The following is a 27,403-nucleotide window of genomic DNA, read 5'->3' as shown; positions in this document are numbered from 1 at the left end:
CATTTCACTTATTATCTACCAAATTGGACCAGACCTCAATACTGTATAAACATGATCCTTTTCACGCCCACATGCCCATGTATTGGTCATTCGCTTTTGCAATACCAAGCTCAATTATTTACTTAAGACAATCCTTTTCGTCATGTTTTCTCTTTTCTATATATGGCTAAAACGATATATTCCACATAAAAACTAGATGCATGGTTGTCAAAAAAAAAAAAAAAAAAAAAAAAAAAAAAAAAAAAACTAGACGCATGAGATGCTTTGTTTACTTTATTAGGCTATCTATTCCTTTAATATGTTTAAATCAAGACTTTACAAACATTAAATTTAAAACAACATTAACTTTTATTATTTCGAAATTTTAGACAACGCATTTCAGAATATTGGACTCCCGATCAGTTTTTCACAAAGCATATGCATAAATATTCAAGAATTAACAAGAAGACAGCACAGACCCATAACCCGTACGTAGGTTGATATATAATCCGAACACTTGCATATATGTGTTTTTATGGCACAAGCTTGAAGGAGAAACCGTTGATAGTTACACCTCCGTCAACGCAGATGGCTTGGCCTGTAATGTAAGAAGCTGCAGGAAGACAAAGAAATGCCACAAGCGGTGATACTTCGTTTGCCTCTCCAATACGCCCTACCGCTGTCCTCTTTTCCGCTTCTTTTTTAAACTCTTTGTCATTGAGACACTAAGAAATTTTAACAGTAATTAAGATCAGAATATATATTTTTTTTTTCATTTTTTTTTCCATTTTCTCGAACTAGGAGAACTTTTTATTTTGGCCTTACATCGTTAACCAAAGGAGTTGTGATGAACCATGGGCAAACAGCGTTAGCCCTTATGCTGTCGCTCGCCCATTCGCAAGCTAAGTTTCTAGCCAGCTGATTCATGGCTCCTAAATGAGTTTATATACTTTTATATGTAAGTATCATAACACAAGGAATATATTATATATATTTTAAGGAGGTACATGTATACTATATACGGTACCTTTGGTTGCTCCATAAATGGATCCAACATTATTGATATGCACAATTCCAGCAGTGGACGACATGAGCACGATGCTCCCTGAACCAGATGCTTTCAACAAAGGGTGTGCGAGCTGCGAGAGATGGAAAGCTGACTCGAGATTTGTCGCCATTATAAACGAATAATCTTCTGCTGTATACTCTGTGGTCGGCTTGACTATGAACGTACCGGCATTGTTGACCTATAAAAGTATACATAAACACCATAAAAACGCAACGGGGATTCCAATCTCAAAGAGGAGAAGCTTATGTATGTAAACTTACAAGGATATTGAGTTTTCCTTGGAAGAGAGTGGAAACGGTCTCCATGAGTTTCTCTCGTTGTTCACGAGAAGAAACGTCGCAGACAGAAGTGGTGACATGAAACCCTTTTGCTTGCCACTCACGTAAGCGTTCTTGAAGCTGAGTTTCGTCTCTTGCACATGTGTGGACTCTTGCTCCCATCATAGACAGTTCCTCCACCACAGCTTCCCTATTCATGACTCACACAAACATAGTTAGTTCTTAGAAAATTAAATTATAATACAATAAAAGATAATAGAAAAATCTATGAAAATGGGGACTGACCCGATGCCTTTAGAGCCACCAGTGACAAGAGCCGTCATCCCTCCAAGACTCCATCTAGAGTTCGTTGCCATACCTAGTTTTCAGCCAGTGATGACTTTTTACCAGCGATGATCACACATCTTATATAGACTAGTCGTCATAGTTTAAATTTTGAAACTTCCCACCTCACGTACAGACGTACTCACATTGCCAACAGGTCGAAAGTCGACTTCAACCACACGTATCCATGATAGGGCATTCCTGGCTGTCAGTTTCCCTCATCTCAAGTTTCCAGATATCATGATGATGACCTGTCGACCACAATCGGATCTAGCCATAAGTTCTCGTGAGGAGATCAGGAAAAAATAAAATGAACAGTCGGCGGCCCACATAAAAGGACTTACGAGGCTATATTTTGGAGAGTTATGAAGATATTTTATGCTTGCTCGTACAGTCGTACTGTATGTATGTAATTTTCTATGTGTTCATAAAAAAACTTATATGACTTGTGTAAAAGTAGGAAAATTACTGAGTAACTTTTGTTTACCTTAACAAACGAACCATATACTAATGAGATATAAGAATAATTAATAATTAGCAAAAGAGTAACAACTGACAAACAATACTCATAAACGTTATATTAAAAGGTTACACTCATAAGGTTGCTACGATATTTTCTTATTATTTCATGTCATAAAATAATTTTAAATATTTTAATTATTATTAGGAATAACTTTGCACCTTTCTACAATCTGACTACACATGGACAACAGTACTAGGTACCGTCATGGCAACTGACTGAGGTTGGAGACTTCTGAAAAAATACCTTCCAACCGGTATTCAAAGGTAAGCTAAATCACCTACGAAAACAATTTCGGTGACGTTGAGTAGCCGATTCCATAAAGGAGTTTTACTGAAGGTAAAATATTAAACGATTTTTTCTTTATTTAAGTACCATTATCATCACAAAATTTCACGATAGTTTTCTATGATTTTTTTTCTCTTTTTTGTTGTCTTTGCAGTTTATATTATGAAAGGATCGTATATTCATTCATGACAAGGATGTACAATATATATAGACTTAGTCTATAGGGTTTTGACAAATACTAATTACATTACTAGCCTTATACTACTCTTCTCCTTTATAGTTTACGAATAAAATTATTAATTTGTTGCAACGAAGTTGTAATAAATCTTATGACAAATAGAAATATAACTATACCAAGAATAAAAAATAGTTACCAACTCATACATATATGTACAATATTATTTTTTCAAACTTATGGATTAAGATTTTAAACTTTGAGATGTGCAAATACTTACTTTGAGATGTTCACTATATATATCTACTAGAAGTAGGCTCGCGCATCGCGCGAGATATATTTCATTTTATAATTTTATTAATTCTTATATATTTTAAATCTAGATATATAATTTTTAATTTTTAATGTGCAAATTTTTTTTAAAAATATTTAATATGTGTTTTTCATGTTTTGATGCAAAATAAAATAAATAGAACATCTCAGTAAAAAGTTTTAGTTGAAATAATTAAGTAGTTATTTCTTATTTATTATCTCATACAAAATTTATTTGATGTTTCTAAATTTTAATACATAATTAATTATATGTATTTTATCATCATTTGTATTATGCAGATTTTTATCTAGAGGTATATTTTTTAAAAAAATAGATAATTAATAATACTTTAATTTAGGAAAACAAAATTTACATAATATCTTAATTTTTATGCGACAACTTTAATCATTAATTAAAATTAACAAAAGGATATAGTAAGAGTAAGACATACCGTCTTAAATCATTGCTAACAGCTTGTTCAAGCTTGTAATTTATACAAATCCACTACAAGTTTGTGCACATGCCATCTTCTTTTTCTTGTTCAATACAGTCGATAGCTTACTTTTTCCTTCAATATTTGCAGGGTTTTAAAAATTTTGTGAAGTCTCTCCAAAAATCATATTTTCTAATACTTGACACAAATTAATATTATAATAATAAAATATTAACTTAAAATTAATATTAATTCATAGCATCAAGACTGAGGAAAATATAGTTGTTTACATATAAAAAAATGTAGCTGAACACAAATATTGTGTGCTTGTTTTAACATTAGTTTATCTAGAAATCAACTATATAGGATACAAAGAAAAAAAGTTTTCTTACTTTCCTTATTTCCTCCAAATAAGTCAAAAACACAGGTCTCTTCTTTGATGTTAACACCATTTTCTCCTATTGAGAACAATATCTAACAAAGAATAAAGATTAACTTAAAATTAATATTAGTTCATAGCATCAAGACTGAGGAAAATATAGTTGTTTACATATACAAAAAATGTAGCTGAAAACAAATATTGTGTGATTGTTTTAACGTTAGTTTATCTAGAAATCAACTATATAGGATACGAAGAAAAACATTTTCTTACTCTCCTTATTTCCTCCAAATAAGTCAAAAAAGGCATGTCTCTTCTTTGATGTTAACACCATTTTCCCCAATTGAGAATAATATCTAACAAATAATAAAAGATTAACTTAAAATTAATATTAATTCATAGCATCAAGACTGAGGAAAATATAGTTTTTTACATATACAAAAAATATAGCTGAACACAAATATTGTGTGCTTGTTTTAACATTAGTTTATTTCAAAATCAACTATATAGGATACGAAAAAAAATGTTTTCTTACTCTCCTTATTTCCTCCAAATAAGTAAAAAACGCAGGTCTCTTCTTTGATGTTAACAATATCTAACAAATCACACACACTATTGTTCTTTAATCAAATACCCCATAACCCAAATAAAACCCCACTAGATATGAACCCGCACTATGTGCAGGATAAATCGATTTAAATAAAATATTATGAGCAAAATTATTATTTGAAATTTAAGATTTATTTTGTGTAAAACAAAATATGTAAGTAAAGTTTTTCTTTTGTTTATTCAAATTTGCGTTTACTTTCGGTAAAATACGTTTCACCCGTGAATTATTTGAACTTGGAAAAATTTTTTAAGGTGGTGTAGAAATTTTTGATGTGTTTTTGTGTTTCTAAAAATCAAATTCACATATTTTATGTTTAACATTATCATCTACATCACTATACCATTAAATAGATTAAAAAATACTTTTTAGACTAATCGATTTAATTTAAACCAATCATAAGTTTAAAAAATGCAATGAGAAAAATGTATAAAAGTGGTAAATAAATGAATAATATTGTTATTGTTTATGAAATGTAATTTGGCGCCGTTGCCATTTGGGATTCGTTTTGTTACATTTGAGATTTCAAGTTTTGCAAGATTAAGTTCTGTTACACTTGTCATTCTGAGTACTGACTTGTTTTGCTTGTTTGCTTGTTTGTTTTGCATCTCAGGAACCTGTTGATTGCAACCTTGCATGCACACCAGATCAAGAGGGCATCAGAATCTCCTTCCTGTGATCGACGAAATCAACCGGTTGCAATGCCCACGACAAGCTCGTCAACCCGTTGAGCATCCCGCACACGTCACTATGGAACAACAGCATGAACCACATCAGGGACCGCGAAACATTTGTGCTGGGGATGCACCGAACACTCACACTCAACATGCTGGAATCGTCCCTCCCGCCGTGCCGAACAACAACTTCGAGATCAAAAGTGGTCTGATTACCATGATCCAAGGAAACAAGTTTCACGGGTTGCCTATGGAGGATCCACTCGACCACTTGGACGAGTTCGACCGTCTTTGTGGTCTCACCAAGATCAACGGCGTGAGTGAGGATGGTTACAAGTTGCGCCTCTTCCCTTTCTCCCTAGGAGACAAGGCTCATCAATGGGAGAAAAACCTTCCCAAGGGATCCATCACCACCTGGGATGGTTGCAAAAAAGCATTCTTGGCCAAGTTTTTCTCCAACTCCAGAACAGCACGTCTCAGGAATGAGATTTCCAGCTTCACTCAGAAGAGCTCAGAATCATTCTGTGAAGCATGGGAGCGTTTCAAGGGTTACCACAGCCAGTGCCCACATCATGGTTTCAGCAACGAGTCATTACTGAGTACTCTCTACCATGGTGTCCTTCCCAAAATACGTATGCTGCTTGATACCGCTTCTAATGGTAACTTCATGAAAAAGGATGTCGATGAAGGTTGGCAACTGGTGGAGAATCTCGCTCAGTCCGACGGCAACTACAACTAGGATTATGACCGCACATTTCGCGGCGACGCTAGGTCTGAAGAGAAGTACAAGAAGGACCTCAAGAATGTCAACGAGAAGCTTGACCGTATCTTGCTGAGCCAGCAGAGGAGCGTCCACTTCGTCTCTGAGGATGACCCTTTCCAAGTTCCAGATGGGGAGGGTGAGCAGAGTGAAGAGATCAGCTATGTTCAGAATCATGGTGGATACAACAAAGGTTACAACCCCTACAAGACGAACCCCAATTTGTCTTACCGAAGTACCAATGTTGCTAATCCACAAGATCAGGTGTACCTGCCGCAACAACAACAGCAAGGGTAACAAAAACCTTTTGTGCCTTATAATCCGGGATTCGTTCCAAAACAACAGTTCCAGCACGGTTACCAAGCTCCCTTAGGACCACCGCCAGGATTCCGCCCTCAACCAGTTCAGCCTACACCAACCCCAGATCAAGAAATGAAGCAGATGATGCAACAAATTCTTCAGGGCCAAGCTAGCGGTTCCATGGATACTGCAAAGAAGTTCGCTGACCTTAGTTAGAGGATGGAGTGTTCCTACAATGATTTGAACGTCAAATTCGAAACTCTAAATTCGAAGATAAGGTACATGGAGGGCCAATCGACTTCTACTTCTGCTCCAAAGCCTGGCCAATTCCCAGGTAAAGCTGTTCAGAACCCCAAGGAGTTCGCCAATGCCATCACGCTGCGAAGTGGGAAAACATTGCCTCCCAGGCAAGGAGTTCCAGACGTCACTGAGGACAGTGAGGAATTAGCTGGGGAGGATTTTGGTCAGGATGACGCTCAGACGGAGAACCCAGACGAAGCAGTCAAAGACCCGGTCGAGCCAGTGAAGCAATCCGAGCCTGAAGCTGTTAAGGAGCCTGCTGTTCCTGAAGACAGACCTGCGAGGTTCATCCCTCCACCGTACAAGCCTCCTCTACCTTTTCCAGTGAGGTTCAAGAAGCAGCTTACTGAGAAGTACAAAGCCTTGTTCGAAAAGCAAGTCAAGGAGATTGAGTTGAGAATGCCATTGCTGGATGCATTCGCACTTGTTCCTCACTACCAGAAATTCCTCAAAGACTTAGTGATGGAGAGATCAAAAGAAGTTCAGGGCATGGTTGTACTAAGTCTTGAGTGCAGTGCAATCATCCAGAAGAAGGTTGTACCCAAGAAGCTCAAAGATCCTGGATCATTCACTCTACCCTGCTCCATTGGACCTATGTCTTTTGAGAGGTGCCTATGTGACCTTGGCGCTTCAGTGAATCTGATGCCATTCTCTGTGGCTAAGAGGTTGGGTTTCACAAGGTTTAAGGGATGCGACATTTCCCTCATCCTGGCAGATAGATCAATGAGACTTCCACATGGTATCTTAGAGGACTTACCTGTCAGGATCAGAGACGTGGAAGTGCCAACCGACTTCGTGGTTCTGGAGATGGATGAAGAACCTAAAGATCCTGTGATTTTAGGAAGACCCTTCCTAGCGACTGCTGGAGCCATCATTGATGTCAGAAATGGCAAGATTGACCTCAATCTGGGCGACGACTTCACTATGAAGTTTGACATCAAGGATACCTTGAAGAAGCCAACGATAGGAGGACAAGTCTTCTACATTGAAGAGATGGATAAATTGGCTGACGAGTTGTTGGAGGAACTAGCTGAAGAAGATCATCTCAAAACCGCTCTAACCAAGGATGGAGAAGAAGGGTTTCTGCATGGGGAGACCACTTGTTACAAGAATCTGCTAGACTCCCACAAAGAAACGGATGGATCAGACGAATTCGAGCAGATATCTGACGCAGAGGAGGTATGTGCAGTTGAGACAGAGAGTTCAGAACGTGATATCTGCCGTTCGACCGACGTCAAGACCCGACTCGAGACACTATTGTCCCGTTCGATCGAGTTGCACCCCTCTCACTCGACCGCGATCATTCAAGACTCCCGTGCTGACGACTGGTCGGAACTGAAAGCTCCAAAGGTAGAACTCAAAACTCTTCCTTCCGGGCTCAGGTACATCTTTTGGGGAACCAATTCAACTTATCCTGTTATAGTGAATGCTAGGTTGAGTGATGATGAATTGGGGATGCTAGTAACTGAGCTAAAAAAGTATAGAAAGGCTATTGGTTATTCTTTAGGTGATATCAAGGGAATTTCACCTTGTCTTTGCACCCATAGGATCAATCTTGAAAATGAATCATATTCTAGTATTGAACCACAAAGAAGATTGAATCCTAATCTGAAAGAGGTAGTTAAGAAAGAAATCCTAAAACTACTTGATGTTGGAGTTATCTATCCTATCTCTGATAGTACTTGGGTATCTCCAGTACATTGTGTAACTAAAAAGGGAGGAATTACTGTCATCAAAAATGATAAGAATGAGCTAATCCCAACTAGGACCATCACAGGACATAGGATGTGCATTGATTATAGGAAGTTGAATGCTGTATCTAGGAAAGATCATTTCCCTCTTCCTTTCATTGATCAAATGTTGGAAAGACTAGCTAGTCATCCCTATTATTGTTTCCTTGATGGGTATAGTGGATTCTTCCAAATCCCTATCCACCCAAATGACCAGGAAAAAACAACATTTACTTGTCCTTATGGCACTTTCGCCTACAGACGCATGCCATTTGGTTTGTGCAATGCTCATGCCACCTTTCAGAGGTGCATGACTTCAATTTTCTCGGATTTAATTGAAGAGTCAGTGGAAGTGTTTATGGACGACTTCTCTGTGTACGGTTCCACTTTCTCCTCCCGTTTGTTGAATCTGTGCAGGGTATTGACGCGATGTGAGGAGACGAACCTGGTGCTGAAATGGGAGAAGTGCCATTTCATGGTTGAAGAAGGGATCGTTCTGGGACACAAAATTTCTGAGAAAGGGATTGAGGTTGACAAAGCTAAGATTGAGGTCATGGTTCAGCTTCAACCGCCTAAGACAGTGAAGGACATCAGGAGTTTTCTGGGACATGATGGGTTTTACAGGAGATTCATCAAGGACTTCTCAAAAATTGCAAGACCTTTGACAAGGTTGCTGTGCAAGGAGGTTGAGTTCGAATTTGATGCAGCATGTTTGGAAGCCTTCAGCAAGATCAAGGAAGCCTTGGTATCAGCACCTATAGTGCAAGCTCCGAATTGGGATCATCCTTTTGAAATCATGTGTGATGCTTCAGACTTCGCAGTTGGAGCAGTTCTGGGACAGCGTATTGACAAGAAGCTTCATGTCATCTACTACGCGAGTCGCACCTTGGACGAGACCCAGGGAAGGTATGCTACCACAGAGAAGGAACTCCTGGCAGTTGTGTTTGCATTCGAGAAATTCAGGAGTTATCTTGTGGGTTCGAAGGTCATTATGTATATCGATCATGCCGCTCTGAGACACATCTACTCGAAGAAGGATACCAAACCGAGACTGTTGAGATGGATCCTGCTTCTCCAGGAGTTTGACATGGAGATAGTTGACAAGAAAGGAATAGAAAATGGAGTTGCGGACCACTTGTCAAGGATGAGGATCGAAGATGCTGTTCCAATAGATGACTCAATGCCTGAGGAACAACTTCTGGTCGCCCAGGTTTGTGAGCAGATGCATGACGCCGGGGTTGAGAACCTAAAAATCAACTGTATAGCGATCACCTCGGATACTGCGCCATGGTATGCTGATTTCGTGAATTACAAGGTCTGTGGAGAAGTTCCTGATGATATGGATCCCTACAGGAAGAAGAAGTTTTTCAGAGAAGTCAACCACTACTTCTGGGATGAACCCTATCTGTACAAGAGAGGTTCTGACGGTCTGTTCAGAAGATGCATAGCAGAAGGGGAAGTACAGGGAGTGCGTGAGCACTGTCACGGCTCCACCTATGGAGGTCACTTCGCCACATTCAAGACAGCTCAGAAGGTTCTCCAAGCAGGTCTCTGGTGGCCAACCTTGTTCAAGGACGCTCACAGTTTCATCACCAAGTGTGATGCTTGCCAGAGGATGGGCAACATCACGAGGAGGAACGAGATGCCCCATAACCCGATCTTAGAAGTTGAGATATTTGATGTTTGGGGTATCGACTTCATGGGTCCTTTCAACCCGCCATCGAATGGCAATGTCTATATTCTGGTGGCAGTTGATTATGTTTCTAAGTGGGTCGAAGCCATTGCCAGTCCTACCAATGATCACAAGGTTGTTCTGAAGCTGTTCAAAAGCATAATCTTTCCAAGGTACGGGATACCCAGAGCAGTGATCAGCGATGGTGGTACTCATTTTGTCAACAAGGTGTTTGAGAGTATGCTGCAAAAATACGGGGTGAAGTACAAGGTGTCTACTGCGTACCACCCTCAGACCAGCGGACAGGTAGAAGTCTCAAATAAGCAGATTAAAGGTATCTTGTCAAGAATTGTTGGGGTTTCGAAGAAAGATTGGTCTGTGAAGCTGGACGAGACTCTCTGGACATACAGAACAGCATTCAAGACGCCAATAGGCAGAACACCTTTTCAGTTGATCTATGGTAAAGCATGTCATCTCCCTGTAGAGGTTGAGTATAAGGCACTTTGGGCTATCAAGTTGCTGAACTTGGATATTGACGCAGCTCAGGCTAAGAGGACTCTTGATCTACATGAGTTGGAAGAAATCAGACTTGACGCCTATGAGAGCTCAAAGATCTACAAAGAAAGGACCAAGAATTTTCATGACAAGAAAATCGTTGTCAAGGAGCTTAAGACTGGGGATCAGGTTTTGCTCTTCAACTCCAAACTTAAGTTATTTCCTGGAAAGCTTAAGTCTAGGTGGTCTGGACCTTTTGATGTCAAGGAAGTTCTGCCATTCGGAGCCATCACTTTCCTGAACAAAGATGGTAGTGAATTCACTGTAAATGTCAGAGAGTCAAGAAATATTTAGCTGACCAAGTCCGACCAGAGGGGTTTTCAGTTCCCCTCTATGAACCCCCAAAAGCCTAAAAAGCTGAAAAGTCAAGCTAGTGACTTTAAACAAGCTCACTTGGGAGGAAGTCCCAAAGGTATCACTGTAAATATTTTTTTTTAGGACTCTTGTGTTTTTAATTTTTGTTTTGGTTTTCTTGAGTTCAGGAATCTACAGAAGGGAGTCTAAGCAACAATAAAAAAATGCGGTTAAAAGAGTGAATTTAGAGTGAAGTCGAGTATAATGAGTTATACAGAAGAGATTGGGGATAAAAAATATATAAGGGAGAAGCAGTTCAAGGAGAGACTGTTGGTTTAATGAGGGAACAGAAGACAATATGGAGAAGGAGTCTTAATTATTGGTTTTATCAATCTTCTCCTCTCACCCACGTGCCCATCATTTCACCTCTTCTCACCCTTTGTTCCCCCCCACTAGACAAACAACCTTTATGTCTCATCCTCTCACATCATCCCACCACCACTCTCTTTTCCTCTCCACTTGCACTCTCTCTTTCTTCTCCCACTTGCACGACATCTTCACCATCCTCATTATTTAATCAAAACTCTCCTCACTCTTTACTCCCACCAACCAAACACAATTCTCTCACACCTCACCCTCTCTCTTTGTTTAATTTTCAAGACATCCTCACGAAAAGCAAAGGCACTGCGTTTCAACCCTCGCCGCCCCAACCGACGACCCAAGCGGTGAAGCTGCATCACTCGAGCCAACATTTCGAGCTCCCTCTATTCCCCGCTCGAGCTACCATCGAAGTACACTCGAGCCGTCGTCCTCCACTCGATCCCTCCACCTCGAGTCACTGATCGAGTCACGCCATCGAAGCTCCATCACACTCTTCACCCGACCCTCTCCGGACTCACCTCGTTCGAGTCGCACGCTCTTCACTCGACCCTCGCCGTCAAAATCTCGATCGAGTCGCGCCATCACAGCTCAACTCACGTCCGCTCGAGTCGCCGTCAAATTCTCCCTTGAGTCGCGCCATCACTATTTCACTCGATCGGTTTTCTCGCTCCATCGTCACCGCTCGATCCACTCGATACACTGAAGTCACCACCGTTCGATTCGACCAAATCCGACTCCGCTCGAGTCGCCGTCAGAATCACGACTCGATCCCCGCCGACATTGTGCCTCCACTCGAGTCGACCCTTTCTCCACTCGATCCACACGGCGAACTCACCAATCGATCCATATCCGACTTCTAAGTGAAACACTAAGTCACGCCGACAACACAACTTGATTTACTACGTTATCGGTTCACTCTCTCTTTGCACTTATTATTTTCTCACTAACGTATTAACGTTTAATTTTGAGTTTACATGTTTCAGAGAAACAGAAAAAGTACTGAGCTTATACACGAGATGAGAGAGGCATATGGTTGTGTTGCTGGAGAACGTTCATTCCCAGAATCCATGGCGAAGCGTTTCATGAAAATGAGAAACATGGTTGACGAGGTTGTTGGGGGTTCAGAACAACCAGCGAGTTCGAGCAGACTAGACAAACCGCTCTCCAAGAGCAAGAGTCGCGGGAAGAGACCGGCCCGAGTTTCCCTCTCCAGAGACGAAGGCAGTGACTACGAACAGGAAGAACCTGCGTCGCGTCCAGCATATGAGACGAAGCTGACTCCTAAAAAGTACTACGAGCTGTTCCAAAAGTGCGAGTTCAGTGGAACAAGATATCCACATCCTGAGACGATGGAGCTACTAGGGATTGGCGAGGATGTTCAGTACTTGTTTCGGCGATGTCATCTGGAGAGAATTATGAACACCCCCAAGAGTGGATACAGAGAGGAGACAATTCAGTTTCTTTCTACCTTGGAGATGCACTGGTACGCGGATGAGCCAGGCATGATGTCTGATGGAGGATTGGGCTACATTACCTTCCGCGTTCATGGCCAGTTCTGCAATCTTACATTCCGAGCCATCGAAGAGATATTCGGTTTTCCCAGCAGAACAGGCACCACGCCGCAGTTTGACAGGAATGAGATATCTGCTCTCTGGGCAACGATCGGAAGCACGCCAACATTTACTACATCAAAAACAAAGGCGACGAAACTGAGAAGCCCGGTGTTGCGTTACTTCCAGAAAGCGGTCGCAAATGCCTTTTATGCCAAGGAGATTAAGGGATATATTACTTATGGCGAGCTTGAGATGATCGATCTGGCACTTAAAGGATTCTCGTTCACTTCCATGGATTGTACTGCGCTGCAAGGCGATATGTCCAACACCTCCGTATCGCTCTACCTTCTCAACTACATCATGTCATACAAGACTTGGGTCTTGAGACTCACCAGCTACCGCACTCCAGGAGTAATGTGTATGGGAGGTATAGTGACTTGGTTTCTTGAGGCTGCAGGCGTTGCTCTACAATCCGAGTCGTACCCACCACGCTGGATAGACATAAACAACTTGCGGCAGCTACGCACTTTGGACTCGGGTTTGAGGAATGGACGATTGCTATACAAGTTTGTGCATCCTGCGGTCGGACCCTCGAGATTACTCCTCCCTTGCGTCGACCTGACTACAATCTTGAGGGGTGAGCATGTCGAGTTCATTCCCCCTGCGGATGCATTATACCACTCTGATGTGGAAGAGCAACATGTCGACGTCGCAGAACCAGGAGAAGATCCGATGGAAGAAGACGCAGTTGAGTACCGCCCTGAGCAATTCTACTTTGAAGAGTACACCGAAACGAGAATGAGCAGAGGGGTCAAAGCAGCTCATGACCGCCTCAACAAGCTTCAACAATGGGAGAAAGCCAGAGACAAGGCCCTTAGCAGCCTTTCCAAGACTGTCAAGAACCTCGTGCATTTGTTTAGCTGCTCGACTTCCACAATCGCCATCCCCAGGTTTGTCCCCAAGGATAACAGACCAATGTCAGGACGCCCTTCCGCGAACCTAGCGCGAACACCTTCCCCGAATCCCTCTCCAGCGCGTCAATCTTCATATGTGCCACGGCAGCGTCAGCCTACACCCGTCCCTTCACGTCATTCGTCACATGAATCTAGGGAGAGAAGGGGACAAGGTTCGCGTGGTTCAGGAGCCTCCTCAAGTCGTCGATCAGCGCATTGTTCTGCAGCTCATGCTGAGCAAGAGGTTGAGCAACAATTTGGGCAGCAAGGTGATTATCAGCCTACGGATGTGGTAGTCTTAGTCTCGGACCATTGCGAATCCAGAGTCGACGACATGCAGTGCGATGAGCAGCCGAGCACTTATCAGAACACGCAAGCGGTTGAGCAACAAGTCAACCAACCCGGTGAGACCACTCCTGCGGATCCCGAACACGGTGAAGGACAGAGCAAGTACCACGCACCAACTCCTTGGGCGAGCTCCGACTCCTTCTTCTACTACTGAGGTACTCCTACCTTCCCTTGTATATACCATTTCATTTGTGAATTGTTTCTGTTGTGATTCTTAAATTCTCCTGCAAATTTTTCTTACATAGGAGACTGTGTAATTTAAGTTTGGGGGAGGGTTTGAGATGATGTATCTGATGATGTTTTCTGTGATTCTTATTTCAAATTTTTGCATTATATCATGTTTGAGATAGCATTCATCTATTTGCATAGAAAAACAAAAAAAAATTGAAATTTTTTGAAAATTTCCACAAAAACAGAGTGTTCATGTAGCTTGCACTTGCATATTAGGATTGAGTCTAGTGTCATTCATATAGGGTTGTTGCATTTTAGCATAGGGGTTGATGATGATTGTAACCTTGGTAGCATGCTGAATTCAATAGGATAGGATCAAGGCCCTTGTTATTAGTTCTTTGATGCATGTTGATTGAATTTGAAAATGTAAGATTGAAGCATGTTCTTAATTGACGTCATTCCCTATCTATCTGAACCTAATCCTGACTTGCAATTATCTTGTTATGCATTGAAGTTGAACTCATGGATACCATATACATACTTGGATTGTCTTTCACATTTTTACCACCCTTGTCAATCCAAGTAGCTGATTCCCATCTTTGGAACAGTTTCCCGCGCCCTTAACCAACCGTTCTTTCAAGCCAATTGTATTCTTGAGTGTCAGGTCTTTTCCGAGTTGAGCTTGTTAGAAAGTGTTAGGTTCTAACCGACAAGAGTAGGATCCTGTGTAGCTCTAGTTCGCGTTATCCGGACTAGTAGGACTAGGTGAGAACTTGACATTATGTATTGGGTTTGGATTTGTGCAGAAAAGTAAAGGGTAGAAAGTCTTAAGGAAGGGGATGTGTTTTCAAGGTTTACACGTCTAGTAAAGGATTTGGGGTGAGCAAAGTAAAAAGAATAATTGGTTCTGGGCATGAAATTAAAAAAAAAAAAATAGACAAAGAAAAGAAAGTAAAAATGCTCAAGATGTCTAGAGTTTTCAGAAGAAAAGTGAATGAACCATAGTGATATTAGAGTTTTCCCAGTCCGTTAGAGTGATAAGAAGTGAACTCTTCCTAAGACCAAATCTAAAGAATGAAAGAATGGGTTTGAGATGAAGTTTCTGATGAAGGGTAGAGATAGGTCCAACTTCGGTTTGGAATGTTCTTTGGATAGACAGGGCGCTGCTCTTGTATGCATCAGTTGGTTTCAACCTTTAGCCTTCTCTTAAGCTCAACTCTTTTCATGAGAGAACCTTGTTATGTATCGATGGAACCACTTGAGAAAGAGACCACATTTGTCTCTAACCTTTCACCCTAGCCAAATGAGTTCAATGACACTGCATAGCTTGATTCATGGTTCTTTGTTAATAAATGTTAAAGGGGATGATTGTCAGGATTGCATGTGTAGATCAAACGAATGAAATTCCTTCACCACGCATCATAGAACTAAAAACAAGGACCTTGATTCTAACTACTCTATTCAGTATGTTTTAGGTTCTGAGACCCCATCTTCACACCTCTTCTCCATACCTTGTTCTTGATCGTTTGCTTGAGGGCAAGCAAAGAATAAGTTTGGGGGAGTTGATATGTCTATATTTTTTCTCTCCTAAGCATGTTTTTGTCATGCATCTAGTTAGGATAACTAATTGTTTTGCATGAATTTCTACTCTCTTTTGTACACTTTTCATATTTAGGTAGTTCTTGCATTATCTTCGCATACCTCGTGCATTTTGGAGTATTTCAGGTATTTAGGAGACTTTGGAGCCAGGCTGTCTCGAGTCGCGCCATCATTCCGTCATCACACATCCGCTCGAGTCGCGCTGTTATGCCGATCGAGTCGCGCTGTCGTGCCAATCGAGTTGCCGTTCGAGTCGTGCCGTTCGAGTCGCGCTGTCGTGGGATTCAGCTTTCGACGTCTTCATCAAAGTTGTAGAGAATTGAGTCATCTTTCGAATGCCGTTCATTTCAAGCCAATCGGAGGTGTGGTTCAAATGTTATCATCGTTTTAGTGGAGGCGTATACATCCAGATCGAGTCGCGCTGTCGTGCCGATCGAGTCGCGCTGTCGTGCTGTTCGAGTCGCGCTGTCGTGCCGTTCGAGTTGCGCTTTCGTGCCGTTCGAGTCGCGCTGTCGTGTCGAGCCAACGCCATCACTCCACTCGAGCCAACGCCATCACTCACTCGAGCCATTACTCAGGGAGACGTTCCATCCTACACGCTTCAGGAGATTCCCAAACCGACGCTTGATCTTGTTGTTTTAAGTTTTAGGGATTTTATGTCTTTACTATAAATACGTTTTGTTAAGTCTTTGCGACATGATCTTAGTTTTTATCTCGTTTTTATTTTGTAAGGTTTCCCTAGCCACCAAGAACCGTTCCCAGACTTTGTATTCATATATCTTTTGATACATTGAGTATTTGCATTTGATTTCTTCTACAAACTTGTTTATCTTATTTTTACCTATCTAAGAATGCTTGTTTCAATGTTTTCTGAGTTTGTATTGTTGATGATGATTTCCGGATCTGAGTAGTGCGTTAGTTCTTGAGGATGGGATAGATTAGGGGGAGGATTCTTAGGATGTAGGGTGTTTGAGCTTGATTTGTATGATTCCCTTCTGGACTATAGTTAGAATTACTAGTTTCTCTCTGATCAATTGGAACTAGGTTCGAGACATTTCCACACCCAAAAGGTGTTCGATGAAATGTCTGACCAACTAGTGCCAGAGACTTACGTTCCTAGCCTAAGAGATTAGTTGTCTAGGATGTTTGTTGACGTGAATGAACTTGTTTGTCATGCCTGCTCGACCACGTTTCTCTAGCGAGAGCTAGGTATGGAAGTGGTTGAGTCTGAGTAGCTTTTACCAAGAGATTAGATTAGCTAAGTTGTGATGTTCATTGTTTAGGGATAGATTGCTTGTGGCATGTTAAATACTCTGTAGACTAGGATACTCCACCGACATCAATTACTCCCATCCTTAGAACTTTTATCCTTTTGATTGATATTACATTCCTGAGATTGTTTCGCTTCTTGCTTTTTAGTTCATGCTTAGACTCGTTTCTGTTTTTATTAATTTTCATTTCTTGTCTTGCATTCTCGTTTCTAGTTCCAGAACACATTTCCGTTCGCATTTTTGTCATTCTAGGATTGTTAGAAAGAACACTCTTTTTGAATTGGCTTGACTTGTGATTCCTTGATTGCATCTTGATTGCTAGCAACATCTCATTTGGATTGACACCTTAAATACTACAACACTTAAGGTTAATTGAACCTGCTAGGATAAGACACGCAAAAATCCTAGTATCACCATGTATTGGTCATTCGCTTTTGCAATACCAAGCTCAATTATTTACTTAAGACAATCCTTTTCGTCATGTTTTCTCTTTTCTATATATGGCTAAAACGATATATTCCACATAAAAACTAGATGCATGGTTGTCAAAAAAAAAAAAAAAAAAAAAAAAAAAAAAAAAAAAAAAAAAACTAGACGCATGAGATGCTTTGTTTACTTTATTAGGCTATCTATTCCTTTAATATGTTTAAATCAAGACTTTACAAACATTAAATTTAAAACAACATTAACTTTTATTATTTCGAAATTTTAGACAACGCATTTCAGAATATTGGACTCCCGATCAGTTTTTCACAAAGCATATGCATAAATATTCAAGAATTAACAAGAAGACAGCACAGACCCATAACCCGTACGTAGGTTGATATATAATCCGAACACTTGCATATATGTGTTTTTATGGCACAAGCTTGAAGGAGAAACCGTTGATAGTTACACCTCCGTCAACGCAGATGGCTTGGCCTGTAATGTAAGAAGCTGCAGGAAGACAAAGAAATGCCACAAGCGGTGATACTTCGTTTGCCTCTCCAATACGCCCTACCGCTGTCCTCTTTTCCGCTTCTTTTTTAAACTCTTTGTCATTGAGACACTAAGAAATTTTAACAGTAATTAAGATCAGAATATATATTTTTTTTTTCATTTTTTTTTCCATTTTCTCGAACTAGGAGAACTTTTTATTTTGGCCTTACATCGTTAACCAAAGGAGTTGTGATGAACCATGGGCAAACAGCGTTAGCCCTTATGCTGTCGCTCGCCCATTCGCAAGCTAAGTTTCTAGCCAGCTGATTCATGGCTCCTAAATGAGTTTATATACTTTTATATGTAAGTATCATAACACAAGGAATATATTATATATATTTTAAGGAGGTACATGTATACTATATACGGTACCTTTGGTTGCTCCATAAATGGATCCAACATTATTGATATGCACAATTCCAGCAGTGGACGACATGAGCACGATGCTCCCTGAACCAGATGCTTTCAACAAAGGGTGTGCGAGCTGCGAGAGATGGAAAGCTGACTCGAGATTTGTCGCCATTATAAACGAATAATCTTCTGCTGTATACTCTGTGGTCGGCTTGACTATGAACGTACCGGCATTGTTGACCTATAAAAGTATACATAAACACCATAAAAACGCAACGGGGATTCCAATCTCAAAGAGGAGAAGCTTATGTATGTAAACTTACAAGGATATTGAGTTTTCCTTGGAAGAGAGTGGAAACGGTCTCCATGAGTTTCTCTCGTTGTTCACGAGAAGAAACGTCGCAGACAGAAGTGGTGACATGAAACCCTTTTGCTTGCCACTCACGTAAGCGTTCTTGAAGCTGAGTTTCGTCTCTTGCACATGTGTGGACTCTTGCTCCCATCATAGACAGTTCCTCCACCACAGCTTCCCTATTCATGACTCACACAAACATAGTTAGTTCTTAGAAAATTAAATTATAATACAATAAAAGATAATAGAAAAATCTATGAAAATGGGGACTGACCCGATGCCTTTAGAGCCACCAGTGACAAGAGCCGTCATCCCTCCAAGACTCCATCTAGAGTTCGTTGCCATACCTAGTTTTCAGCCAGTGATGACTTTTTACCAGCGATGATCACACATCTTATATAGACTAGTCGTCATAGTTTAAATTTTGAAACTTCCCACCTCACGTACAGACGTACTCACATTGCCAACAGGTCGAAAGTCGACTTCAACCACACGTATCCATGATAGGGCATTCCTGGCTGTCAGTTTCCCTCATCTCAAGTTTCCAGATATCATGATGATGACCTGTCGACCACAATCGGATCTAGCCATAAGTTCTCGTGAGGAGATCAGGAAAAAATAAAATGAACAGTCGGCGGCCCACATAAAAGGACTTACGAGGCTATATTTTGGAGAGTTATGAAGATATTTTATGCTTGCTCGTACAGTCGTACTGTATGTATGTAATTTTCTATGTGTTCATAAAAAAACTTATATGACTTGTGTAAAAGTAGGAAAATTACTGAGTAACTTTTGTTTACCTTAACAAACGAACCATATACTAATGAGATATAAGAATAATTAATAATTAGCAAAAGAGTAACAACTGACAAACAATACTCATAAACGTTATATTAAAAGGTTACACTCATAAGGTTGCTACGATATTTTCTTATTATTTCATGTCATAAAATAATTTTAAATATTTTAATTATTATTAGGAATAACTTTGCACCTTTCTACAATCTGACTACACATGGACAACAGTACTAGGTACCGTCATGGCAACTGACTGAGGTTGGAGACTTCTGAAAAAATACCTTCCAACCGGTATTCAAAGGTAAGCTAAATCACCTACGAAAACAATTTCGGTGACGTTGAGTAGCCGATTCCATAAAGGAGTTTTACTGAAGGTAAAATATTAAACGATTTTTTCTTTATTTAAGTACCATTATCATCACAAAATTTCACGATAGTTTTCTATGATTTTTTTTCTCTTTTTTGTTGTCTTTGCAGTTTATATTATGAAAGGATCGTATATTCATTCATGACAAGGATGTACAATATATATAGACTTAGTCTATAGGGTTTTGACAAATACTAATTACATTACTAGCCTTATACTACTCTTCTCCTTTATAGTTTACGAATAAAATTATTAATTTGTTGCAACGAAGTTGTAATAAATCTTATGACAAATAGAAATATAACTATACCAAGAATAAAAAATAGTTACCAACTCATACATATATGTACAATATTATTTTTTCAAACTTATGGATTAAGATTTTAAACTTTGAGATGTGCAAATACTTACTTTGAGATGTTCACTATATATATCTACTAGAAGTAGGCTCGCGCATCGCGCGAGATATATTTCATTTTATAATTTTATTAATTCTTATATATTTTAAATCTAGATATATAATTTTTAATTTTTAATGTGCAAATTTTTTTTAAAAATATTTAATATGTGTTTTTCATGTTTTGATGCAAAATAAAATAAATAGAACATCTCAGTAAAAAGTTTTAGTTGAAATAATTAAGTAGTTATTTCTTATTTATTATCTCATACAAAATTTATTTGATGTTTCTAAATTTTAATACATAATTAATTATATGTATTTTATCATCATTTGTATTATGCAGATTTTTATCTAGAGGTATATTTTTTTAAAAAATAGATAATTAATAATACTTTAATTTAGGAAAACAAAATTTACATAATATCTTAATTTTTATGCGACAACTTTAATCATTAATTAAAATTAACAAAAGGATATAGTAAGAGTAAGACATACCGTCTTAAATCATTGCTAACAGCTTGTTCAAGCTTGTAATTTATACAAATCCACTACAAGTTTGTGCACATGCCATCTTCTTTTTCTTGTTCAATACAGTCGATAGCTTACTTTTTCCTTCAATATTTGCAGGGTTTTAAAAATTTTGTGAAGTCTCTCCAAAAATCATATTTTCTAATACTTGACACAAATTAATATTATAATAATAAAATATTAACTTAAAATTAATATTAATTCATAGCATCAAGACTGAGGAAAATATAGTTGTTTACATATAAAAAAATGTAGCTGAACACAAATATTGTGTGCTTGTTTTAACATTAGTTTATCTAGAAATCAACTATATAGGATACAAAGAAAAAAAGTTTTCTTACTTTCCTTATTTCCTCCAAATAAGTCAAAAACACAGGTCTCTTCTTTGATGTTAACACCATTTTCTCCTATTGAGAACAATATCTAACAAAGAATAAAGATTAACTTAAAATTAATATTAGTTCATAGCATCAAGACTGAGGAAAATATAGTTGTTTACATATACAAAAAATGTAGCTGAAAACAAATATTGTGTGATTGTTTTAACGTTAGTTTATCTAGAAATCAACTATATAGGATACGAAGAAAAACATTTTCTTACTCTCCTTATTTCCTCCAAATAAGTCAAAAAAGGCATGTCTCTTCTTTGATGTTAACACCATTTTCCCCAATTGAGAATAATATCTAACAAATAATAAAAGATTAACTTAAAATTAATATTAATTCATAGCATCAAGACTGAGGAAAATATAGTTTTTTACATATACAAAAAATATAGCTGAACACAAATATTGTGTGCTTGTTTTAACATTAGTTTATTTCAAAATCAACTATATAGGATACGAAAAAAAATGTTTTCTTACTCTCCTTATTTCCTCCAAATAAGTAAAAAACGCAGGTCTCTTCTTTGATGTTAACAATATCTAACAAATCACACACACTATTGTTCTTTAATCAAATACCCCATAACCCAAATAAAACCCCACTAGATATGAACCCGCACTATGTGCAGGATAAATCGATTTAAATAAAATATTATGAGCAAAATTATTATTTGAAATTTAAGATTTATTTTGTGTAAAACAAAATATGTAAGTAAAGTTTTTCTTTTGTTTATTCAAATTTGCGTTTACTTTCGGTAAAATACGTTTCACCCGTGAATTATTTGAACTTGGAAAAATTTTTTAAGGTGGTGTAGAAATTTTTGATGTGTTTTTGTGTTTCTAAAAATCAAATTCACATATTTTATGTTTAACATTATCATCTACATCACTATACCATTAAATAGATTAAAAAATACTTTTTAGACTAATCGATTTAATTTAAACCAATCATAAGTTTAAAAAATGCAATGAGAAAAATGTATAAAAGTGGTAAATAAATGAATAATATTGTTATTGTTTATGAAATGTAATTTGGCGCCGTTGCCATTTGGGATTCGTTTTGTTACATTTGAGATTTCAAGTTTTGCAAGATTAAGTTCTGTTACACTTGTCATTCTGAGTACTGACTTGTTTTGCTTGTTTGCTTGTTTGTTTTGCATCTCAGGAACCTGTTGATTGCAACCTTGCATGCACACCAGATCAAGAGGGCATCAGAATCTCCTTCCTGTGATCGACGAAATCAACCGGTTGCAATGCCCACGACAAGCTCGTCAACCCGTTGAGCATCCCGCACACGTCACTATGGAACAACAGCATGAACCACATCAGGGACCGCGAAACATTTGTGCTGGGGATGCACCGAACACTCACACTCAACATGCTGGAATCGTCCCTCCCGCCGTGCCGAACAACAACTTCGAGATCAAAAGTGGTCTGATTACCATGATCCAAGGAAACAAGTTTCACGGGTTGCCTATGGAGGATCCACTCGACCACTTGGACGAGTTCGACCGTCTTTGTGGTCTCACCAAGATCAACGGCGTGAGTGAGGATGGTTACAAGTTGCGCCTCTTCCCTTTCTCCCTAGGAGACAAGGCTCATCAATGGGAGAAAAACCTTCCCAAGGGATCCATCACCACCTGGGATGGTTGCAAAAAAGCATTCTTGGCCAAGTTTTTCTCCAACTCCAGAACAGCACGTCTCAGGAATGAGATTTCCAGCTTCACTCAGAAGAGCTCAGAATCATTCTGTGAAGCATGGGAGCGTTTCAAGGGTTACCACAGCCAGTGCCCACATCATGGTTTCAGCAACGAGTCATTACTGAGTACTCTCTACCATGGTGTCCTTCCCAAAATACGTATGCTGCTTGATACCGCTTCTAATGGTAACTTCATGAAAAAGGATGTCGATGAAGGTTGGCAACTGGTGGAGAATCTCGCTCAGTCCGACGGCAACTACAACTAGGATTATGACCGCACATTTCGCGGCGACGCTAGGTCTGAAGAGAAGTACAAGAAGGACCTCAAGAATGTCAACGAGAAGCTTGACCGTATCTTGCTGAGCCAGCAGAGGAGCGTCCACTTCGTCTCTGAGGATGACCCTTTCCAAGTTCCAGATGGGGAGGGTGAGCAGAGTGAAGAGATCAGCTATGTTCAGAATCATGGTGGATACAACAAAGGTTACAACCCCTACAAGACGAACCCCAATTTGTCTTACCGAAGTACCAATGTTGCTAATCCACAAGATCAGGTGTACCTGCCGCAACAACAACAGCAAGGGTAACAAAAACCTTTTGTGCCTTATAATCCGGGATTCGTTCCAAAACAACAGTTCCAGCACGGTTACCAAGCTCCCTTAGGACCACCGCCAGGATTCCGCCCTCAACCAGTTCAGCCTACACCAACCCCAGATCAAGAAATGAAGCAGATGATGCAACAAATTCTTCAGGGCCAAGCTAGCGGTTCCATGGATACTGCAAAGAAGTTCGCTGACCTTAGTTAGAGGATGGAGTGTTCCTACAATGATTTGAACGTCAAATTCGAAACTCTAAATTCGAAGATAAGGTACATGGAGGGCCAATCGACTTCTACTTCTGCTCCAAAGCCTGGCCAATTCCCAGGTAAAGCTGTTCAGAACCCCAAGGAGTTCGCCAATGCCATCACGCTGCGAAGTGGGAAAACATTGCCTCCCAGGCAAGGAGTTCCAGACGTCACTGAGGACAGTGAGGAATTAGCTGGGGAGGATTTTGGTCAGGATGACGCTCAGACGGAGAACCCAGACGAAGCAGTCAAAGACCCGGTCGAGCCAGTGAAGCAATCCGAGCCTGAAGCTGTTAAGGAGCCTGCTGTTCCTGAAGACAGACCTGCGAGGTTCATCCCTCCACCGTACAAGCCTCCTCTACCTTTTCCAGTGAGGTTCAAGAAGCAGCTTACTGAGAAGTACAAAGCCTTGTTCGAAAAGCAAGTCAAGGAGATTGAGTTGAGAATGCCATTGCTGGATGCATTCGCACTTGTTCCTCACTACCAGAAATTCCTCAAAGACTTAGTGATGGAGAGATCAAAAGAAGTTCAGGGCATGGTTGTACTAAGTCTTGAGTGCAGTGCAATCATCCAGAAGAAGGTTGTACCCAAGAAGCTCAAAGATCCTGGATCATTCACTCTACCCTGCTCCATTGGACCTATGTCTTTTGAGAGGTGCCTATGTGACCTTGGCGCTTCAGTGAATCTGATGCCATTCTCTGTGGCTAAGAGGTTGGGTTTCACAAGGTTTAAGGGATGCGACATTTCCCTCATCCTGGCAGATAGATCAATGAGACTTCCACATGGTATCTTAGAGGACTTACCTGTCAGGATCAGAGACGTGGAAGTGCCAACCGACTTCGTGGTTCTGGAGATGGATGAAGAACCTAAAGATCCTGTGATTTTAGGAAGACCCTTCCTAGCGACTGCTGGAGCCATCATTGATGTCAGAAATGGCAAGATTGACCTCAATCTGGGCGACGACTTCACTATGAAGTTTGACATCAAGGATACCTTGAAGAAGCCAACGATAGGAGGACAAGTCTTCTACATTGAAGAGATGGATAAATTGGCTGACGAGTTGTTGGAGGAACTAGCTGAAGAAGATCATCTCAAAACCGCTCTAACCAAGGATGGAGAAGAAGGGTTTCTGCATGGGGAGACCACTTGTTACAAGAATCTGCTAGACTCCCACAAAGAAACGGATGGATCAGACGAATTCGAGCAGATATCTGACGCAGAGGAGGTATGTGCAGTTGAGACAGAGAGTTCAGAACGTGATATCTGCCGTTCGACCGACGTCAAGACCCGACTCGAGACACTATTGTCCCGTTCGATCGAGTTGCACCCCTCTCACTCGACCGTGATCATTCAAGACTCCCGTGCTGACGACTGGTCGGAACTGAAAGCTCCAAAGGTAGAACTCAAAACTCTTCCTTCCGGGCTCAGGTACATCTTTTGGGGAACCAATTCAACTTATCCTGTTATAGTGAATGCTAGGTTGAGTGATGATGAATTGGGGATGCTAGTAACTGAGCTAAAAAAGTATAGAAAGGCTATTGGTTATTCTTTAGGTGATATCAAGGGAATTTCACCTTGTCTTTGCACCCATAGGATCAATCTTGAAAATGAATCATATTCTAGTATTGAACCACAAAGAAGATTGAATCCTAATCTGAAAGAGGTAGTTAAGAAAGAAATCCTAAAACTACTTGATGTTGGAGTTATCTATCCTATCTCTGATAGTACTTGGGTATCTCCAGTACATTGTGTAACTAAAAAGGGAGGAATTACTGTCATCAAAAATGATAAGAATGAGCTAATCCCAACTAGGACCATCACAGGACATAGGATGTGCATTGATTATAGGAAGTTGAATGCTGTATCTAGGAAAGATCATTTCCCTCTTCCTTTCATTGATCAAATGTTGGAAAGACTAGCTAGTCATCCCTATTATTGTTTCCTTGATGGGTATAGTGGATTCTTCCAAATCCCTATCCACCCAAATGACCAGGAAAAAACAACATTTACTTGTCCTTATGGCACTTTCGCCTACAGACGCATGCCATTTGGTTTGTGCAATGCTCATGCCACCTTTCAGAGGTGCATGACTTCAATTTTCTCGGATTTAATTGAAGAGTCAGTGGAAGTGTTTATGGACGACTTCTCTGTGTACGGTTCCACTTTCTCCTCCCGTTTGTTGAATCTGTGCAGGGTATTGACGCGATGTGAGGAGACGAACCTGGTGCTGAAATGGGAGAAGTGCCATTTCATGGTTGAAGAAGGGATCGTTCTGGGACACAAAATTTCTGAGAAAGGGATTGAGGTTGACAAAGCTAAGATTGAGGTCATGGTTCAGCTTCAACCGCCTAAGACAGTGAAGGACATCAGGAGTTTTCTGGGACATGATGGGTTTTACAGGAGATTCATCAAGGACTTCTCAAAAATTGCAAGACCTTTGACAAGGTTGCTGTGCAAGGAGGTTGAGTTCGAATTTGATGCAGCATGTTTGGAAGCCTTCAGCAAGATCAAGGAAGCCTTGGTATCAGCACCTATAGTGCAAGCTCCGAATTGGGATCATCCTTTTGAAATCATGTGTGATGCTTCAGACTTCGCAGTTGGAGCAGTTCTGGGACAGCGTATTGACAAGAAGCTTCATGTCATCTACTACGCGAGTCGCACCTTGGACGAGACCCAGGGAAGGTATGCTACCACAGAGAAGGAACTCCTGGCAGTTGTGTTTGCATTCGAGAAATTCAGGAGTTATCTTGTGGGTTCGAAGGTCATTATGTATATCGATCATGCCGCTCTGAGACACATCTACTCGAAGAAGGATACCAAACCGAGACTGTTGAGATGGATCCTGCTTCTCCAGGAGTTTGACATGGAGATAGTTGACAAGAAAGGAATAGAAAATGGAGTTGCGGACCACTTGTCAAGGATGAGGATCGAAGATGCTGTTCCAATAGATGACTCAATGCCTGAGGAACAACTTCTGGTCGCCCAGGTTTGTGAGCAGATGCATGACGCCGGGGTTGAGAACCTAAAAATCAACTGTATAGCGATCACCTCGGATACTGCGCCATGGTATGCTGATTTCGTGAATTACAAGGTCTGTGGAGAAGTTCCTGATGATATGGATCCCTACAGGAAGAAGAAGTTTTTCAGAGAAGTCAACCACTACTTCTGGGATGAACCCTATCTGTACAAGAGAGGTTCTGACGGTCTGTTCAGAAGATGCATAGCAGAAGGGGAAGTACAGGGAGTGCGTGAGCACTGTCACGGCTCCACCTATGGAGGTCACTTCGCCACATTCAAGACAGCTCAGAAGGTTCTCCAAGCAGGTCTCTGGTGGCCAACCTTGTTCAAGGACGCTCACAGTTTCATCACCAAGTGTGATGCTTGCCAGAGGATGGGCAACATCACGAGGAGGAACGAGATGCCCCATAACCCGATCTTAGAAGTTGAGATATTTGATGTTTGGGGTATCGACTTCATGGGTCCTTTCAACCCGCCATCGAATGGCAATGTCTATATTCTGGTGGCAGTTGATTATGTTTCTAAGTGGGTCGAAGCCATTGCCAGTCCTACCAATGATCACAAGGTTGTTCTGAAGCTGTTCAAAAGCATAATCTTTCCAAGGTACGGGATACCCAGAGCAGTGATCAGCGATGGTGGTACTCATTTTGTCAACAAGGTGTTTGAGAGTATGCTGCAAAAATACGGGGTGAAGTACAAGGTGTCTACTGCGTACCACCCTCAGACCAGCGGACAGGTAGAAGTCTCAAATAAGCAGATTAA

The 27,403-nt window shown here is 40.2% G+C and overlaps 2 protein-coding genes and 2 non-coding genes across 4 annotated transcripts; all 4 read right to left on the bottom strand.

The window, feature by feature from the left end:
- Window positions 1-329: 329 nt before the first annotated feature.
- LOC104786776 (senescence-associated protein 13-like) lies at window positions 330-1,973 on the bottom strand. The gene is made up of 5 exons (XM_010512224.3): window positions 1,612-1,973; window positions 1,309-1,516; window positions 1,007-1,226; window positions 805-911; window positions 330-704 (listed from the first exon to the last, which is right to left on the bottom strand). Exons 1-5 carry the CDS (start codon window positions 1,680-1,682, stop codon window positions 513-515), a joined length of 798 nt encoding a protein of 265 aa, XP_010510526.1. The 5' UTR covers window positions 1,683-1,973; the 3' UTR covers window positions 330-512.
- A 3,538-nt stretch (window positions 1,974-5,511) lies between these two features.
- Window positions 5,512-5,618, bottom strand: LOC147943710 (small nucleolar RNA R71). Its single transcript, XR_015558594.1, has one exon. It is a non-coding gene; the product is annotated as a small nucleolar RNA R71 (small nucleolar RNA).
- An 11,981-nt stretch (window positions 5,619-17,599) lies between these two features.
- LOC147943709 (senescence-associated protein 13-like) lies at window positions 17,600-19,243 on the bottom strand. Its single transcript, XM_087450037.1, has 5 exons — window positions 18,882-19,243; window positions 18,579-18,786; window positions 18,277-18,496; window positions 18,075-18,181; window positions 17,600-17,974 (listed from the first exon to the last, which is right to left on the bottom strand). Exons 1-5 carry the CDS (start codon window positions 18,950-18,952, stop codon window positions 17,783-17,785), a joined length of 798 nt encoding a protein of 265 aa, XP_087306163.1. The 5' UTR covers window positions 18,953-19,243; the 3' UTR covers window positions 17,600-17,782.
- A 3,538-nt stretch (window positions 19,244-22,781) lies between these two features.
- Window positions 22,782-22,888, bottom strand: LOC147943708 (small nucleolar RNA R71). Its single transcript, XR_015558845.1, has one exon. It is a non-coding gene; the product is annotated as a small nucleolar RNA R71 (small nucleolar RNA).
- Window positions 22,889-27,403: the final 4,515 nt, after the last annotated feature.

Source organism: Camelina sativa, chromosome 5 (assembly GCF_030686135.1).
Source record: "Camelina sativa cultivar CO46 ecotype springtype chromosome 5, ASM3068613v1".
NCBI classification, from domain to species: Eukaryota; Viridiplantae; Streptophyta; class Magnoliopsida; order Brassicales; family Brassicaceae; genus Camelina; species Camelina sativa.
The sequence above is the reverse complement of the archived record's forward strand: the minus strand, read 5'-3'. Positions and strand labels throughout refer to the sequence as shown.

Bases quoted from the DNA above. Each gene is read 5' to 3' on its own strand.
- LOC104786776 (XM_010512224.3), bottom strand. From the start codon at position 1,682: ATGGCAACGAACTCTAGATGGAGTCTTGGAGGGATGACGGCTCTTGTC. The intron at 912-1,006 runs GTACCGTATATA...AAACTCATTTAG, and splicing joins CATTTATGGAGCAACCAAAG to GAGCCATGAATCAGCTGGCT. The intron at 705-804 runs GTAAGGCCAAAA...AAAATTTCTTAG, and splicing joins CAACTCCTTTGGTTAACGAT to TGTCTCAATGACAAAGAGTT.
- LOC147943709 (XM_087450037.1), bottom strand. From the start codon at position 18,952: ATGGCAACGAACTCTAGATGGAGTCTTGGAGGGATGACGGCTCTTGTC. The intron at 18,182-18,276 runs GTACCGTATATA...AAACTCATTTAG, and splicing joins CATTTATGGAGCAACCAAAG to GAGCCATGAATCAGCTGGCT. The intron at 17,975-18,074 runs GTAAGGCCAAAA...AAAATTTCTTAG, and splicing joins CAACTCCTTTGGTTAACGAT to TGTCTCAATGACAAAGAGTT.